Genomic DNA, 19015 nt, shown 5'->3' on the forward strand with positions numbered 1-19015 from the left:
ACCTAAGTCAAACTCTGAAATACAAGCAAGTGCACATTTAAATTGTGTGTCAGTGCAGCTTTCTACGTTTAACCATTGAAAATACGATTAACATAAAGCATAAACTGTCACATTCTGATGACCCTTGTGGCACGAGGGACTCTACTAACGGTTAGACTGCATCATTTTTCTTTTTAATTGGTGAGGGGGGAATGCACCCCCAGCCCCCAGTCATTTCATTGCCTCAGGGATCCTATCAGCTAGGACCAATTCCTTTTTATTTAATGGGGGTGGGGCTGGTGGCCTTCCTCCCTGAGACGTGAAAGGACTCTGAGGTTTGATTTCTCTCCACAGCCACATGGCCAGCAGTTGCTGAGGGTGTCCTGGGTGGGCATGTCCCTGCAAAACTAAAATGTTTTGCAGACCCAGAGACCTCTAAAAAGCTTGAGGAGGGTGGCCACCCATCCCATCCCCTAAATATGTAATTCATCCCAGGCTTAGGGTTCATCAGGGCCTCTGGAAGGCTTGGTGATGGGGACCACGAGCCTAACCAAGTAGAGTTTCCATTCCTTATTTGGTGTCTTGTGTTCCTGTGCTGATGCACAGACTTCATTGATGTCCAGATGAAAATCAATGAAAAAAATACTAGCAGATTTTTCTCTAGAAAAATGCAGTAACACAAGCAATGTGCTGCATTAGCAACCCAGAAATATAGATCTTGACTAGACGTGTTGAAGCTATACAGATCTTGCAAGTAAGAGAAAATGTATTTCACACGGCTGGCTTAATCGCTGCATATCTTGGAACCGTGCTATGCCGTCAATTCAAGATTTCTATAAATGCATGAAATGCAGATCTTAAAAGAACTCTAACTGGAAGGTGTGCCATGCTAGAAAATGCTGCCATGAACTGCAAGGTGCTTGCCCAATGTAATTCATAAATCAAGCACATGAAAGGTTTTGTGTTCAGACTTGCTTTTTTTTAAAAAAGTTGTCATCATGTGTGTTTATACCTTCTTTTACCATGGTTAAATCAGACAATCATTCCTACCTAGGATGTATGGCAGCACTTTTTGAATTTTTGCATGTTTTCACTTAAAACTTATAATAAATAAAAAGGGAGTCTGAGAAATGTCCGTATGCAGGATCGTGGGAGTTCTGGACAAAAGACGAAACAATATTATATCTTATTATTGTTTTGATGCCTTATTTTAGAACCCAATATTTGAGAAACAACCCTTGTGCTCACATATGCCAACTGTTTTTTTGTCATTTTTTGTGCTTTAGAGAATGATGATTACTAACATTTTTGAGATGGGAAGTCATGATGAAGTTGCTGCATAATGAAGACGGCCAAACTCTAATAAGGAAAGTCTTAGCTGAGACTTAACAAGTAAGTTAGAAACATTGTATTCTGCATCCCGTGGCCTGGCAAGGTTATCACTAACTTTAAAGGAAAAAGGATAAATGGGCCCCCACGTTCCCAATCCCTTGGCCACCTACACCGATGGCGCTCCTAAACCTCCCATGGCATCAGGCACTATCTGTGCACTGCGAGGTGGGGCCCATATATTTTTTACGCGACTAATTGTGAGGGTGATTCCTATATCTAGCACAATTAACAGTATCTACTTCTTGAGGACTAAGGCCCATATTTATACTTTTTGTGCACCGCATTTGCGTAATTTTTTAAAGCAAAATCGGAGCAAACTTACAAAATACAATTGTATTTTGTAAGTTTGTGACGCTTTTGCGTCAAAATTTGGTGCAAAAAAAGTATAAATATGGGCCTCAGAGCATTAAGGTCATATGGTGTGACACCCCAAATTTGAGTTTTGAACAGCAGCCAATAAAGAGATCTAGTTAAGATTGAGAGACATATTCTCACTACTTAATACCACATTTTTCAGAATTACTTTTAGGGTGAACAATTAATTGCCCCTCACTCAGACTCAGATGCAAATTCTGCGCTTGTGGTGTGGCTAGTCTGATCCACCACTTCCAAGCCATTCTTTGCAACGCAAATAACAAAATATTAGAAAAACAATAGGCATACCTTGAAACATAACATTATATAGGTGTGCTCAGGCTAGGGCATTTCAAACACAAAGAACAAGTCATTATCAATAAAAAGAAAGTACAAGAGCAAAGGAAGTTCTATCACTAGACTCTGCATCCACCCCGCTACCTGTCTTTCAATCTGAGAGGCAATGAAAGCTTAGAATACTAGGAGAACCCCCCGTCTTCTCCAAGCTCGTATGCCGCCTTACTTGCAGAACTTGCCCAACTGTTGCGGTGGGAACACTGAGGCCCACATTGATACTGTTTGCGTTGAATTAGCGTCATTTTTTTCCGCTAATTCGACGCAAACCTAACTCCATATTTATACTATGGCGTTAGACCCATCTAGCGCCAAAGTTTAGGGTGCTAGCATCATTTTTTTACAGTGAAAACCAACCTTGCGTCAATGAGGTGCAAGGTAGGCGTATCCTGGCAAAAAATGACTCAAAGGCCCTATCGCCTTATTTATCCTCCAGTGCAAAAATCACACACAGGAGGAAGAGGGCCTTAAATAATGGTGCTAAGCCTGCTTAGAGACATTATTTAACACTTGGGTGAGGGCAGGCGTTAGGGGATCTGTGGGCTCATTCCCATGGTCAGAGACCATGGAACTAGCCCACAGGTGCCCTTCCCTGCCCCCAGGGACACCCCTACCCACCCGCACCCACACCTGGAGGACACCTAAGGATGGGGGGACCATTCCAGGTAAGTCTAGGTAAGTATTTTTATTTTTTTCTAAAAGTACCATGGGGGGCCTAACTTGGCCCCCCCTACATGGCAATGTGCCCAATGGCCATGCCCATTGGGCACAGTGCCAGTAAAGACAGGAGTCATGTCCCCTGGGCATGGCCATTGGGCTGGGGGGGATGACTCCTGTCTTTACTAAGACGGGAGCCATGTCCATGGGGGTTGTGTGTAAAAAAGAAATGATGCTAGTCAGATTAGAGTCATTGTTTTTCTAACCTGACTAGCGCCATTGTTTCCTGCACAACCTCCAGTTTTCTCTATGCCTTCCCTACCCGGTAAGCGTCAAATATTTTTTACGCTAACTGGGCCTTATCGCCAGCTAGCGTCATAGCTTAAATATGATGTCCGGATGACATTCATGAATGGCACTAGCCAGCGCTATTCTTTTTGATGCAAACCTGCGCTAATGCAGGTTTGCGTCAAAAAGTATAAATATGGGCCTGAATGCTCTACATCCTGCTCAGGCCTGTCTGTTGCTTTTAACACCATTAAACAATCTAAGCACGCAAAGTGATGTTGGCTAACAAGCCAGGATTGGCTTCGGGTGTCACGCCTATCATGGGGCCACCTAGCAGCTGTGTTAGCTGTGTAGTGGTGATAAATTGACATGTTTTGGGACATATAGCTTGTATTCTGGAAAACATATTACCAGTGTTAAAAACAGTGTTAACTTAAGCATATATACAGACACCAACTGACAACCTTAAAAATGAGTAATCCAAGATGTAAATGGAATTTCTACTGAGGGAAGGGAAGACGATCAATCTTAATTTTCTATATCCCCATCACCTAAAAACAAAGCTGTTTTGCTGTCAGAGTTAGACTACCATAAAAATTACAATGAGGATGCAAATTAATTGGAGAGGTGAATTGCTATAACACCCTAAAGGACACTGTAACAAGAAAAGAAAATACAGAAGTTTATATATAAAGAATATACTTTCATACATGAAAGCTTTACACCTTCAGCATACAGATGAAAGCTTTTGCCTGAGGCTCTTAGGATATCAAACAACCACTGCAAATAATTAATAAGGGGAAGAGACAATATGCAACCCACAAGACATTGCGATGTGAGAAGGGTTTATCTCTTACTCTGAGGACCTTGTGATTCCCTCAAATTGGTATTCCATAGTGTAGCTGGCTCAGGCATGTTTCATCAACCACAAAGCTGACTTTCTTACTGTGATCAGCAAAGCCACACACCAAAAAGGATGGAACCCCTTATTTCCCAATGCAATTGAATATTCCAGTTCAAAGATATTTATTTTGCCTATCATTTCTTCACTATCAGCACTGTTCTGGATCAAACGCATAGCCAACAAATAGGGTTCTCTCATTATTAGCCTTGACCAATCAGGGTAGAGTCCACAACAAATAATTAGCTTATCTCATGGACAAACATTCAGCATGCAAGGCTGACAGGTTAAGAAACACGAACACTGCAGCAATATAACAAACAGTATCAATATATATAATAGCTTAAAGCAAATTTAGTGGCTGACTTATAGTCTGACAGACAAGCACTCTGCCACAGACCTGATGGCTTTTCTACAAACCTTATTACAAGTCCATTAGGATGCAATGTACTGCTTGCCTCCAAAGGAAAACCTTTGCAGCTCCAATCAAAAATGTACCTGAGTTTCTGCTCCATGAACACATAACTTTGATTTGTAAGTGATTGTACTAATACTCATGTATTTGTACACTATCCTGATCCTTATTACTTAGAAAACTAAGGTTCTGAATAGAAATCAAAATGAATGCACTTTTATCTTTGGAATACTGTACCTCTCTTGAGGATTCTTCCATCTGGTTGTTTAAATCTTTGATCTTTTGTTCCAGTTCTTCAAGGTTATTTATTCTCAATATGCGCTCTTCTTCTAGTTGTGTCAGTTCTTCCTCCACACAAGCAAGTTCTTCTCCACTTTGATCATCAGTTGTGCCTTCTATGGCCTGAAAATGGCAGTAATTGCAAACAGTTATTTTTTTCTATTATGCTATTCATATTTCTCACACATGGGTAATTAGACAAGAGCTGGACAGGAAGGCAAATGTGAGAATTATTTTTTAAAGTATTTTTGGATGGGGAGAATTCACTCAAGGGTGTTGGCAATAGCCAACTCTCAAATAGGAACAGATGGGTTAATTGTTTCTATGGAGGACAAAATAGGCTGTGAGGTAACAAGGGTGTATATAGATCACTCTCTTGTGGTGCCATTGGTGATACTTATGTTGTTCTGTGGTCAAAAGTAAGTGTTAAAATACGACATTTTACCAAATAAGCATTGGCAATGCCAATCGATCTTGCTTACCTTTACGTACAAGCAAGAACGATTGCCATTGCCCATGCTTGTTTATAGTAGTCTTCAATGTCATCAACAGCTGTCAAGACCGATGACGTAGCTTACACATTTCTGCTGCAGTTTTTCTAGTGACTACTAGGTTGCACTGAAATGCAGCAATCTGGCGTTGTTCAAACATGGGTCTCATTTCTTGGATGTTATGTTGCGCTCATAACAGGATGAAAATACAAATCTACCTACACCAACACCAAAAAGCTCCTGTGGGTGGATCAAATACAGAAAGGGAATAAAGCACAAAAGCCATCCAATTGAGCGCAAGGATTGGCTCTCTGGAGTATTATATACAAAGTCATTGTGGACAGACAGCTGTAGCTCTCCGTAGCGACACCACAAAACACCTTCTTTTTGAGAAGACCAAGCTAGCAAAGAGAAAGTTCTACAGTGTTTTTATGGTAGTTTTAATGACTGAAGCACCAACAGAGAACCACACAGACATGGCTTCAACCTTGTAGGGGGAAAGGGTTCTGTTCCTTCTAAAATTACGGGCATGTTAAAGAAGTGTAGACTAGAGGTTAACAATGTTTCAGACTTAATTTGTGTTACTCTGTTTTCTCTTTACCTATTTTTTACTTCATTACTATTTTAATTTTTACAACACAGTAAATGACTTAATTCCAGGCAAAGCACGTAGGATAACCATCAGCTCAAAAGACTGTAATGCACAAAAAAGGCATATGTTAAAATACACTATGAAAATAGAAATAACTACACCATAAGATATGTAACCAGAGCCTTGAATTTTCACTCTATGAATTATGAGGTGATCTCCCTCATAGATATTTCCACAACTATTATGTAGGCCAATGACGCCCCTGAACACATGGCTTACGTGGATCAACTATAGAGATAGAATTTCTTTCAAAATAATGTCTAGGGAGCCCGAAGGCCCTGGACCACAAACGTTTGTGCCCTGCAGGACCAATGACAGGGAAATGCTCAGATTTGCCAATACAAAATTAAAAGCATTGAAATATCAGTGAGGGTAAATAGAACTATGACAAATATGAGATTCTTACGCTTACTTAGAGTTTGGTAGGCAGTCAGCCAAAGGGGATAGGGCATGTAGAAGTGGATCAGGTGGAAAACCTGAGCTGCAAGATAAGCAATGCAGTGGTGACGTGAAGGAGCTCTAGGACAGAAAGGAAGTAGAGTTAGGAGGGAAGCAGAGAAATAAGAGGGCGGAATAAGGTAGACAGAATCTTAGGTTATAGGACCCAAGCCCTTCTTTGGCTTGATCGGCCTAGCAGGGATGAAGCGAAGCATACAGGCAAAGGAGGTTAATACAGTCATGCAGATGCTGGAAGAGACCAAACGGCTGAGGGGTACCAGCATAAATTAAGATTGCTACAATGTGTTTTACTTAACAACAACAATGAGGCTGTGCTGGCTTCTCTTACAGGGATGATGGTGACAGAGCAATGCAGCGTATGAGTGAAATAGTAGAGCTAGACATGAAGGCAACATATGCTTGGAAAATCAGGAAAAAGTTTTAAAAAACAGCAAGAAGAAAGGAAGAAAGTATAGAAGAGGAAAATATGAAGGGAGGAGATCAGGGCCGTGGCAGTATTATTGGGCCAAAGAAGAATAGTGAAAGAACAAAGAGTGGGCTACCAACGCCTCTGGTGGAGAGGAATTTCTCAATGACGGATTGCCTAAAAAGTTTGATGGGTTACTGGAAGGTTGGCTTGGACCCTGAATGGTAGAGCCAGCAAGTGTGGGGGAAAGTTAGGTGGATAGCACTGAGATGTGACGTCTATTATGAGGTAACTTGGCAGAATGGGGAAGTCAAGAAGAGAAGTAACCTACTAAGTGGGAATATATCAGGATAACACACAGATATTAGTTTGTAAATGGGAATAGTAGCAATCTAAAAGAGCATTGAGCCAAATGGGTGGCTTCTGTGAGGCTGATTTTTTTAAAGGAGGCTGAATTAGGGGTTTCAGTTTTATTGGTCCTTCAAATTAATTCAGTAACGTTTTGCCTGGGCATTATTACTCTTGGCACAGACCTCTCATTAAACAGGTCTTTTCAGCACTTACCATACTATCTGTCATGATGGTACCACCTCACCAAGTGTAAAGCAACATATAAAAGTAGAGCAGTAAGTGAACTCTAGCTTTGTTGGTCTGTGAGGGCTATGTTTAGGAAACTAAGTATGGGATAACGTCCCAGAATGCATCTCGGAAGGAAACCAAATGCAAGAGAACATATGGTGTATTTTCTCTAATTTTCCGCCTTTGCTTCAATAACAATTGTGATGACAGCTGTTTTCAATTTCAAAGAAAATGTGGGTAATTTAATTGAGTTCAGGGGGTGAGGCATCACCTTCTGGACGTCATATATATCTACAACAACATTATGCCGATTTGAGGAAGTTTTATGAATTGTATACAGAGTTAGGAAAAATCTACACATTTCAGTGTTATACAAAAACAATATCACAGTGCTGACCTCCCTGAAATTCAAAAAGACTCAGAGCCTGATTTGAAGGACAATACACCCAGGGCCTGAATTAGCATAGTGTTGTGTTGCCCTTGTGTCACACAAGGTAGCGCAAGGGCAGCGCAACCCTGAAGTCAGATTTACCAAACAACACAAGGCCACCTAGCATAGCCTTGCAGTGCTTGGTAAATCTGGAGTAACGCAAGCCAGCACAAGTTGCAGTCTTGTGTTACTCTGCCCCACAAAGGCGTTCCATGGGTGGAACGTGGGTGTTCCACGCATCCACCCATGGATTTTGGTGCATTCCCAGAATTGCTCCCAGAATTGCTATTAATGGTTGACCGGGGAATGTGTCTAAATGCTACGCCTTCTCAGGGGAGGTGTAACAAGGAGAAATAACTTTATTTCTTCTTGTTTTTCCTCTTTCTACACGTGCTGCATCCTTCAGCATACATAGAAAAAGGAAAAAGCCTCAGAGGATAGTTTTAGTGCAGGAAGGTGGGTCTTTTTCACATTTCCAGTTCTTGTGAATGAGTCTGCCTATGCCATTGCCCTATATAGTTTTAAATGTATGAATCACTCTCAGTAAAATATTCAGCCCAACTCCTACTGCCAAATTTAGATACACTTCTGTGAGATATGGCTCTATACAGACACCGAGGGATTCTGGTATCATCATAAACCAGGAGGATAAAAGCTGAATATTTTGTAACCCGCACTAGAACCCCAGGATGGCAAAATATTCAGAGGCAGTGAATCTTTCATCGTAGACGTTCTAGATGACCTTCTCCTTGGCTGATGATGTCAGTGTCAATGTCCTGATTTGGTATGTATCCTTAACTACGCAGCCATTAACATGCACTTTATCAAGCAGCCTTTACCACGCAGGCACTTTTTTGGTTATTTTTTTTTAAACAACATAACATAAAAAGCAGATATGTTTCTAGAACTCAGGCATTTTTTAAACTGCTGCAGGCAAAGTAAACTTATTATTGGAACTTTACTGCAATTAGAATGTTCATAATTTGCTTAGCTTTCAGGAAATGTTTTTTTAGTGACATCATAAACTAAGAGGCTGAAGGCCAGGTGATCAGTTAATGTCACTAGAACCATGATATGGTAGGATAGGACCACCATATTTTGCTCGTCAGAGAGTCTTTTTTCCCCCGTTGCAAAGCGATAAGTTGAGCATGGCAGGTGGCATTAGTTATGGTGTGTGTTAAGTACTGAATACCTTCATTGGCGAAATTCAAGGCTTTTTCGGATTTGTGTTCGTTGAACTATGATTAGCCTTTAACTGTATTTTGTCGTTGAATTCCTTTTCTTTTATTATGTGCTGCATTCCCCTGCTACCAAATGTGCAATTCGCAGGGCCATCAGCGTTGCACAGCAGGTGTGGCAGGAGCACCTTTTTTTTGGCCAGACCTTGCACCTAATCACTGCTGCACAAGGCGTTCACTCAAATGCAACAGCATTTGGTTGAAGGGTCTGAACATCGGCTAGGCCCTGCAGCAGCAGCTAATGCATCCTACCAGGGCTTTCATACCATTATAGACTTGATAACCCTACATTGTTTAAGTAAAGGGTTTGCAAAAGTAGTGCCATGGCTATATACAAAATGGTGGAGGCATATTTGTCATTTTACTGTGTCAAATTAGTTATTTTATGATTTTTACCCTCATTTTCCATGCATCTGAGTGCCACTAGCACTTTCCTGTGGTCGGGTGCGTCGCATAGTGCCTCTACATTGCCTCTCCTTGGCTGATTTTTTTCCAAAGCACTAAGGGCATATTTATAGGAAAATGACAGAGCGCGACGCTGCGCCAAAATTGGCAGCGCAGCGCTTTGTCATTTTCACAACACAGCGATGCGCCATATTTATTTGAATATGGTGCACCCCTGTGTTGTCAACTGCGCTAGTGCTAAATTTAGCTGCCAGCACCAACGCAGACATCCTTGCACCATTGTGCAAGGATGTCTGCATTGAGGGGTGTTATTGTTTATGTGCCGAAAGGTGTCCCTTCCTGCACATAAACAATAATTAATGGCGTTTTGGCACTTAAGTGTGTGCTGCAGAACGAAGCACACACAGAAGTGCCAAAGCGTCAATTAGAAATGATTGTTTATGTGCAGGATGGGACACCTTCCTGCACATAAACAATAATTTCTGGCATTTTACTCTTTCTATGTGTACCCCAGATGGCAGCACAGATGAAAAAAAGCAAAAAACAAGGAGGAATAAAAGTATTCCTCCTCATTGAGCCTATCTAATGCCACCCCTGGGTTGGCGTTAGATTTTGGCGCTGCCTCAGGTTTCCAAAAATACGTAAATCTGGGGCAGTGTCAAAATGCAATGAGTGTTGCTTCCGCACGCCACCAGCATCACCTACTGCACGCCTCTCCCATACAAAGGGCTGCGTGTGAAGGGGTTGTATTTACAAGGTGGCGCTAAGTCACAAAAAGTGGCTTAACGCCACCTTGCAAATACAGCACAGGACATAGCGCCACCGGAACGTTACGAAAAGTGATGCTCCAGTGGCACTAGGGGCTCATAAATATGCCCCTAAATTCATGATTTTGATCTAAATTACAATTTTTAAGATCCTTTTCTTCAAAAACAGCCAGTATATCGATGTTTTAACAACTTCAGGTCCAAATGGCACCTAATTTAAAATTAACAATTTCAGAAACTACTGAATGGATTTACATCAAATGACAGAAAGCACACTTTCCGAGCAAAGATTTACTTCCATATTTTATGCAAATCTGTCCACCAGTTGTACCTGTATCTGTGAGTAAAATGTCCTACTGGTGCTAAAATAGGAAAGAAGATGTTTTATTGAGCCACCACTTCTAGTGTTTTTTCTAACTCACAGAATTGAACAAAGATTATCATGGCAGACCTTAGCTGCACAAGGCATTTTTTTGGTTTCTTAATATGTTTCTTGCAGATTATTTAAATGGTGAAAGGGAGGCCAAAAAAGTGAATTTTCTCATGTCAACTCTTACATGGATCTTTCCTCACTGACACAGAAAAGACGGCTAAACGGAATTAAACTAAACTTGTCATGAACTTAGAACTTTACTCAGAAATGTGCAGTTCCTTGGATCGGAGTAAATATGTTTAGTACTTTTAGAGAAATTATCACTACAAAAAAGCATTGGGTAGGATTGAAAGAGTTAAAAAGTTACAGATATCTGCACAGGCTATGAACTGCCCTTGAACCTTGGTTTGAGTGCAGTTTCTGGACCGAATTTTTTTAAATATTATTACATTCTAGAAAATCATTTATTCTGTTATCCATTTCAAGCTCGCAGACTCTGAGCCACGTTCATGGACTGGAATAGTCTGATTGGACAGCTGCAAGAGATAGTTTTCTCTTACAACCTCCAATACAGGACGCAGAAAACGGGTCACACATCCTGAAATTTGATATCTGAACCGTTGGTTTAGGAACTGTTTGCAAATCTCGGTTTAACGATAGTTGCTATCCATTATATGTATATATGCATGCATTCAAAAAAACAAGGTTAAAGTAACAATATAGTTAGGTATTGAAATGAGAAAAAGCTAATGCTTAATAATAAAAAAACACTGAAATCTGCAATGTCACAGCTTGCGAGTTAACTAAAACTTGTATCTCCCTCACTCATTGCTTATGACCTCACATATTACTTCACTCAAGACATGTTATTGTTAATGACATCACTGACAACATCTCAAATTACATAAATGATGATGTCATCCAATAAATGGGACAGTTTACTACACACAGGGGCGCAGCTTAGTCAGTATGAGGGAGTGTGAGCTTCAGATTTCCAAACAATCAAGCTGGGACATGGTGTTAAAACACGTTAGATAAGAAGCAGAGGAGGCTTAAGGGGCAGTGGAAAGAGAAGAATGCAATTGTTAGAGATACTTAAAACACAATATTTTTTCAAACTCTTCAACATTTTTAAGGCCTTCAATTCATAGACGAAAGAGTGTGTGTTCTTGTCAATGTGGGCATGTAAAAATCCCAGTAAAATCTGACAGACACTTCACATTACCCGACTGAAAGCACTTGTCCCAACTATTTATCACAGAATAGATTTTTAGGGGGTTGTAACACTTCACAACCCTACCCCTGAGCTATGCCACAGAATATACGCACTTTTGTACTGGCCGATATTCAGCGAGCTATACCTAGACTCAATTTTCTATCACATCTGTAGAGCTAAAAGGGGTAACATTTTGCAACATGCAGGATATAAAGCAAATCTGTGAAAAGCATCCTGTCTAGTGGAGATATTGCTCTGTTTTTACTGGTATACAGGTGCATAAGAAACAAAGGGCCTGATTTAGAACTGGGTGGATTTGTTACTCTGTCACAATGGTGACAGATATCCTGTCCCATAGCAGATATTGGGATTTAGATTACAGAAGACGTGATATTCGTCAATGTTCTGATGGAGTAACCCGTCTACCTAGTTCTAAAGCAGGCCCATAATGTCTTGTAGAAATTAATCAGCTATTGCATAAACCTTAAATACTATTCAAATGTGGGTTTGGTCATTATTTACATTAACAAAATGTACATATTAAAAACCTAATCTGACATGGAATTAAAATCAATGGCTTGACATCTGTGATTTAGCCACTGCTAAAACATGTCGATAAATAGACCTTAAACGTATTCTTAAAAAGACCACAATGGTGTACACCTTTACATCAATGATTACTATCTTTCTGCAACTTGAATAGTTTGTGAATCACCCACAGACTGCACATTCTTCAACCATGTATAATGTCTCATCATTTTAATTGAACGTCTGGAAAGAAAAATCTCTACTTTATAAACCTCCAGCTTATACAAAAAGTGTCAACAGAATTACTTGACAACTCTTTGACGTCAAGATGTGCACAGAAATCCACAGGTGAACAATGTATTGTAAACCCAAGCTTTTGTTTTTCTCACATATGTTGAGAACAGGTCTTTGGTTTAAGCTGCAACCTATTTGTTATATATGTCTGCAGTTCACACTATTTTCGTTTGTTTAAATGAACTACTGTTGGCACTTAAAACTTTTATAGAAGTTGAACTGTGAACCATATAAATTTTACCACGCTGAATCGGAGTTGTCTCCAGTACTACACTATTTGTATGTCATAGATACACACATGTACATACAGTCAATGCATCCTGTATATTTTTGTAGGCCCTTTGTTTCTTACTTTCTTTTCACAAATGATCAAGTGGTTTATAGAGTAATTTGAGGAGCAGTTGCTTGGATCAGTGATGTCATCAATAATGTATTTTGAAATGTCAATAGTGATGCCATCAATTATGTAATTTAACATGTCATGAGTGTAATATGTGAGGTCATAAACAGTGCATATAGGGGTGCAATTTATAGGTAGCTAACTGCACTATAACTGGCGAATTTCAGTGTTTTTATGTTTTTTAAGCATTCATTTTTTACTATTTTCAACAGCTAACTATAATGATACTTTAAAGTTTGTTTTTGTCAATTAATTTCTAGTTTAAAAAAAAGATACACAAATATCTTAACACCATATGTAATTATAATAGCAATTTAGCCTTAGGTTGTATTCAGTGAATTTCTGGTTTTTTTTTATCTTAGGGAAGATCGTAATGTCTATTAGACCTTTGTATTTTTTCCAGTGAATTCTTAGTTTTTCCGTTCTCATATATGTACCCCAGAACTCAACTGCGCAGAGATTTTGGCCATTTGCAGCAGGGGTTTGTCACAGTCCCCAAAACCCCATCACCACCCTTCCCCCTCCACCCCTGACTGGAGCCAACCGTGGATGTCATTTAGGGGTCACCAGGGGTCGCAGCTGTGACCACCACTGGCCTGCCCTTTGTGACCCCAGGCACTGCTTTTGCGACCCTTGGCCTCAGGGGTGGCAAATTCAGTGCCAGGAACACAGTGACAGCTTGTCCTTATGGATATCAAGTGATAATCCACTGTCTATGTTTTCTGTCAATTTATTATTAAACTAGTAATAATATAAACATTTATTATTCATTATTTGTGTAGTAGAAATGGTGTAACTTTGCGCGCTAGCCGAAGGGGGGGACAGAGTGGTAGACAGGATCTCTAAGTTATCAGTTACCATTGAGGAGGATAAAGAGGGAATAATGGGTCTATCCAGGACCAAGGCTCAGAGCCCCAATGGTATTCTCCTAGATTTGTACAGTAACGGTACAGAGGTCTGGACTCCCATATTGACCTCAGTCATTAATGCGGCTGTTACCTAGGGTCCCTCCCAGTCTTGGGCTACCTCTATTATTGTCCCTGTATTTAAGAAAGGTGACAGGGACAACTCCCAATGTTACAGGTCTATCTCACTATTTGATTCTGTGGTATAATTTGTGGGGCAGGTTATACTAAACAGAGTAGAATTATGGGCCAAGGAACATAATGTTCTTACTGATGTGCAGTATGGATTTCGATCAGGACGCACCACAGTGAACCAGTGCCTAAACCTGTATATTGTTCTGGGAAAATACCACAGCACGACAGGTCTCCATGCACTTAGTGTTCATAGATCTCATATCAGCCTTCGATCGGGTGTCACAGTAGAAACTGTGGCATATTATGCTTTTCTTGGGGGTAGATCAGGATATTGTCTTCTTTCTTAGAGACCTGCATCAGAATACCCAGGATTCGTGTGCTATTCTAATGATTCAAAATGCACCTGTGATTTCAGCATACGTAGGAGGTGAGGCAGGGCTGTATTATGGTCCCTTTCCTTTTTAATCTATATGTGAATCAATTAGAGCAGACTCTGATTTCTAATGTCGCAGATTGTCCATGGATGGGGCATCATCAGCTGCCAGTACTTCTGTATGCTGACAAAGCTGTCATCATGGCTAAAACTGCAATGGGGCTGCAGTCTCTGTTAAATGTTTTTGCCTCCTTGATGGAAGACTTGGATCTTTCAGTTAACGTAAAGAAGTCTTTTGTTGTTGTGGTTGGTCCCCCTACTACCAAAACTAAAATGTTTCTCCTGGGAGCTAGTATCTTACCGTAGACAAGACTATTCTCATACGTAGGCATATTATTTAATTATTCTCTGAACTGGCGCCCTTTGGTTAATAAACAAAAAGAGGAATTTGTTTGTGTCAATGCAGCTGTGTTCATATTTGCCGCTCACATAGGGAACATTTCTGAAGGATATGCTCTAATTGTACAGAGCTAAATGTGTTTCAAAGGTGGTATTTGGGAGTGAAGTGTGAAGTTGCATAAAGCATGTTGAGATACAGACTGTGGAGAATTCCTTTCTACACCATCTTCTGAGTGTCCCCCAAGGTGCCCCCACTTTCTTGGTGCACAAAGAGTTGAGTGTGGGCTATATTACGGACATTATAGCATTCCTCCCTGTCTCCCATGGGCTGGATATCTGGCAGAGGCCTGAGGCAAAGCTGAATAAGAAAATCCTAACAGATTGATGTTATGTTTTGCATTGAAATGTGTGTCTGGAACACGCACAACATTCCGACGGGGCGTTCAAATCATGGCAGTTATGGCTAGGCTTCGCGACGAGCTGTCGTGAAGGTCGTGTGCTGCCCTGTTTATAACAAGGAAAATAAACTTCTCTACTTATTCAATGTGTGTTTATACTTGGATGCAACAAGTCCTTATTCCTTCATTACAGTCATCTTATTTCTTGGGTCAGGTACATAAAGGATACTTTTCAGACCTTAGGTAGGAGTGAACTATTCCATACACCGGAACGTATAGTCAAGGAGGATCGGCTGCATCTTAAAGCTCTTTTCCAACAGCATAGTTCCCTAGTGAGAGAACATTTTTCATTAGCAAAGCCCAAAGTCCGTACCAACTTCTTGTTGAAAACAGTCCCTAATAGGGAGCCCTATCTATCAGTGGTAGTAAGCACTTTTGATCGCTTTTTACTCACAAGATTTAGACTGGACATGTTCCATCTCCTATTTTTAGTTGTGAGGGGCGCATGAGTGAGCTGAGTTTGGGGCCCTGCGGCTGAGATGGTATGTCTCCGCAGGACACGCTCCATTTTATGATGTTTTGTAAGTTCTATGTGATCTCCGAAAGAACATATATTATTCCCATACTGATGCATGCAAATTTGAAGCAAGTACGACCAGCACGTATGTACCTTCAGATTCTCCCTGATGAAATTATTTTTAGTGTGGTTAGTTTCTTAAAAGCTACAGTAAGACTGAGAAACTGCTATGATTTATAATGTGTTATTTATTGGACAGATTTTATCTTGGTTGAGTATATGGAACATTGATATGTATGGATTTTAAGTGTGTTTTAAATACTTTCTAACATCATGATCAGGTGATTTTAGCTTTGTAATGTTTGCTTTGTATTTGGAATTTTATTTGCAGTTGTAGGCTACACTGATTTGTACAGCAATGCTTTTAAGATTTTTGCATAAACCGAATAAAGCTTTTTTGATCTGATTTGATTTAATAAAAATGGAGTATAATTAGCTGAAGTTTGCCTTTTCATGGCAGCTGATGTAAGTAAAAAGCGCTTTTAAATATATGTTGTGTGTGTGCATGAGGATGAGTCTGTTTATGTGAGAGAGAGGAAGTAAGTATGAATTTGTGTGTATGTGTAAGTATGTATGTGTGAGTGAAAGTGGAAGTCAAACGGTGTGTAATGTTACGCCCGCTACCCCTGGCATTTTGATGACTTGATGTCCATGTGGCCAACCCACCACAGCCTCCCTTCCATGCTCAGATTGCTGCTCCTAGCCCTGCACCCCTCCTACCAGCCCTTCTTTCTCCATCTGCTTGTCTGCTTGCCCTTCCCCCACCCCCTGACCTCCATGGTCAACTTGCTGCCTCTGCCCTTCCCTGCCTGCCCTCTGTTTTCCATCTGCGTGCCTCGGCACCTCTCACATATTCTCTGTGGTCAGCTTGATGCCCCTGCGCTCCTCTCCACTCTGTGGTCTTTCTGTCAACATGGCCCCTCCTGCTTGCCTTGCATGTTTAGTTTGTGGTCACTGTCCCTGCTTCCTCCGCCTGGCCTATGTTGTATGAGTCAACGCCCCAGCCCCCTCCCTCCTGTCCTGCATTGCCCAATGTGCTTCAACCTACATCGACCACTGCCACTTTTGCTTGCCCTGTGTGGGTAGCTTGCTGTTCCTGCTTCTGCCTCCTCCCCCTGCCCTCTGTCCAGACACTAACCCCCCCAAACGTTACTCCCTCTATGGTCCTTTATGCATGACCCTGTTACCTCCCTCTTGCCCACCATGGCCTTTTGTGCTGCCAGTAACCCTCCCACCTGTTATGTGTGGTCAGTTGTGCAGCTACTGCACCTTTCAACTTCCCTTGTGTTAGAAATGAGGTCTCAAGTTGGAGGTCAAATTAAAAGGAGCCTTACTTCATAGAAAACAATGGGTGCGTTGATGTTACACAAAGTACCTGATTTACATCAAAAATAATGCCACACGGGCAAGCGAGCATTGGAAAAGTCAGCGTTGTGTCGGTTTCTTTCTTGCAAGTAAGGCAGTGCGTTGTTTCTTCTCTGCTCGGGTAGGTGATGCGGTGTTTTTCTCTCCGGCAAGAGAGTGATGCGTCAATTTCTGGATGGGCACCTCAGATCCGGGCAGGTTCACATTGATTTCAATGTCCAGCGACAATGTGTGCAAAATCCGGCCGCACGGTGATGAGGACCTGCGCTGCGTGGGGGTTGCGTCAATTTCAGCAGCCGCAAGCGGGTACCTTTAACATACACTGTACCCTGCCCATGTGGCTACCAACAGCCTACCTTAGGGGTGCCTTACATGTAAAAAAGGGAAGGTTTGGGCCTGGCAGGAGGGTACATTTGCCATGTGGAATTAGCAGTTTAAGACTGCACATTTAGACGCTGCAGTGGCAGATCTGAGCCATGTTTACAAGGCTACTCCTGTGGGTGGCACAACCAGTGCTGCTGGTCCAGTAGTAGCATTTGATTTACAGGCCCTGGACACCTCTAATGCACTTTACTAGGAACTTACTAGTAAATCAAATACGCCAATCATGGAAAATCCAATTACACATACAATTTACACAGGGAGCACTTGCACTTTAGCACCGGTCAGCAGTAGTAAAGTGCCCAGAGCACCAAAACCAGCAAAAAAAATGTCTAGCACACAGTCAAAGACAGGGGAGATCTCACCAAGGATACCAGGTCTAACATGTGTCCCCCCAGCTGAAAGTGGGGAGATCTACTCACCCTCATAGGAGTTCTCATCATTAGGGTGGAAGAATCTGGACAGACCATCAGCACTGGCGTGTTCTGTTCCAGGGCGGTGTTCCACCATAAAGTTCATTCCCGTTAGGGAGATAGACCACCTCAACAGTTTTGGGTTCTCACCCCTCATCTGCATTAACCACCTCAGGGGCCTGTGGTCTGTCTAAATCTGGAAATGAGTCCCAAAAAAGTAGGGTCTTAACTTCTTCAGCGCCCAGACCACAGCAAAAGCTTCTCGCTTAATTGCACTCCACCTATGTTCTAGGGGAAGTAACCTCCTACTAATGAAGGTTACAGGCTGATCTAGGCCCTGCTTCATTTAGCTGTGCAAGAACTGATCCCACAATATACTCTAAAGCGTCAGTCTGTACAACAAATTCCTTGGAGAAGTCGGGTGCCAAAAGCGGCCTGGCAAGCCTCAGTCCAGATCATACTCTTGGGTAGTTTCTTAGAGGTTAACTCAGTCAAGGGGGCAACAATAGTGCCATACCCCTTGACAAACCTCCTGTAGTATCCTGTGAGACCTAGAAAGGCTCTTGCATCTGTCTGGGTTTTGGGGGGCTCCCAAGCCAGAATGGTATCAATCTTTGGTTGCAGGGGTGTCACGTGGCCACTCCCCACCTGGTGTCCCAGGTAAACTACAGAACCCTGCCCTATTTGGCACTTACTAGTCTTAATAGTGAGGCCTGCTTTCTGCAGGGCCTTCAACAATTTGCAGAGGTGCTGAAGGTGTTCCTCCCAGCTGGAGCTGAACACTGCAATGTCATCTGGACTGAAATCCTCCAATCCAGCCAAAATCTGGTTAACCAACCTTTGAAAGGTGGTAGGGGCATTTTCATCCCAAAGGGCATAACCCTGAACTGGTAGTGCCCATCCGGGTCGGAAAATGTTGACCTCTCCTTTGCCCCCTCAGTTAAGGCAATCTGCAAGTACCCGGAGGTCAATTCAAACATGCTGAGAAACTTGGCAGCTCCCGACCGATCAATGAGCTCATCAGCTCTGGGGATGGGGTGCGCGTCAAGTCTTCGTGATGGCGTTAAGTCCACGGTAGTCCACACAGAGCCTGAGTTCTGGGTTGGCACCAGGGGCAGCAGCCTCTGGAACCAAGACCACAGGCTGGCCCAAGGACTACTGGAAAACTCAATAACCCCTAATGCTAATATCTTGGACACCTCATCCTTGATG

At 41.8% G+C, this 19015-nt stretch overlaps 1 protein-coding gene across 4 annotated transcripts in view; it reads right to left on the reverse strand.

Moving 5' to 3' along the window:
- Nucleotides 1-19015, reverse strand: part of PHLDB2 (pleckstrin homology like domain family B member 2) — a 483232-nt gene that overhangs the window by 284732 nt on the left and 179485 nt on the right. For all 4 annotated transcript variants that reach the window (XM_069204939.1, XM_069204938.1, XM_069204937.1 and 1 more), the window contains one exon: nt 4578-4742. In XM_069204939.1, coding sequence (XP_069061040.1) covers nt 4578-4742 — 165 coding nt within the window. The remainder of the gene's footprint in view (nt 1-4577; nt 4743-19015) is intronic.

This window comes from Pleurodeles waltl, chromosome 8 (assembly GCF_031143425.1).
Source record: "Pleurodeles waltl isolate 20211129_DDA chromosome 8, aPleWal1.hap1.20221129, whole genome shotgun sequence".
Classification (NCBI taxonomy): domain Eukaryota; kingdom Metazoa; phylum Chordata; class Amphibia; order Caudata; family Salamandridae; genus Pleurodeles; species Pleurodeles waltl.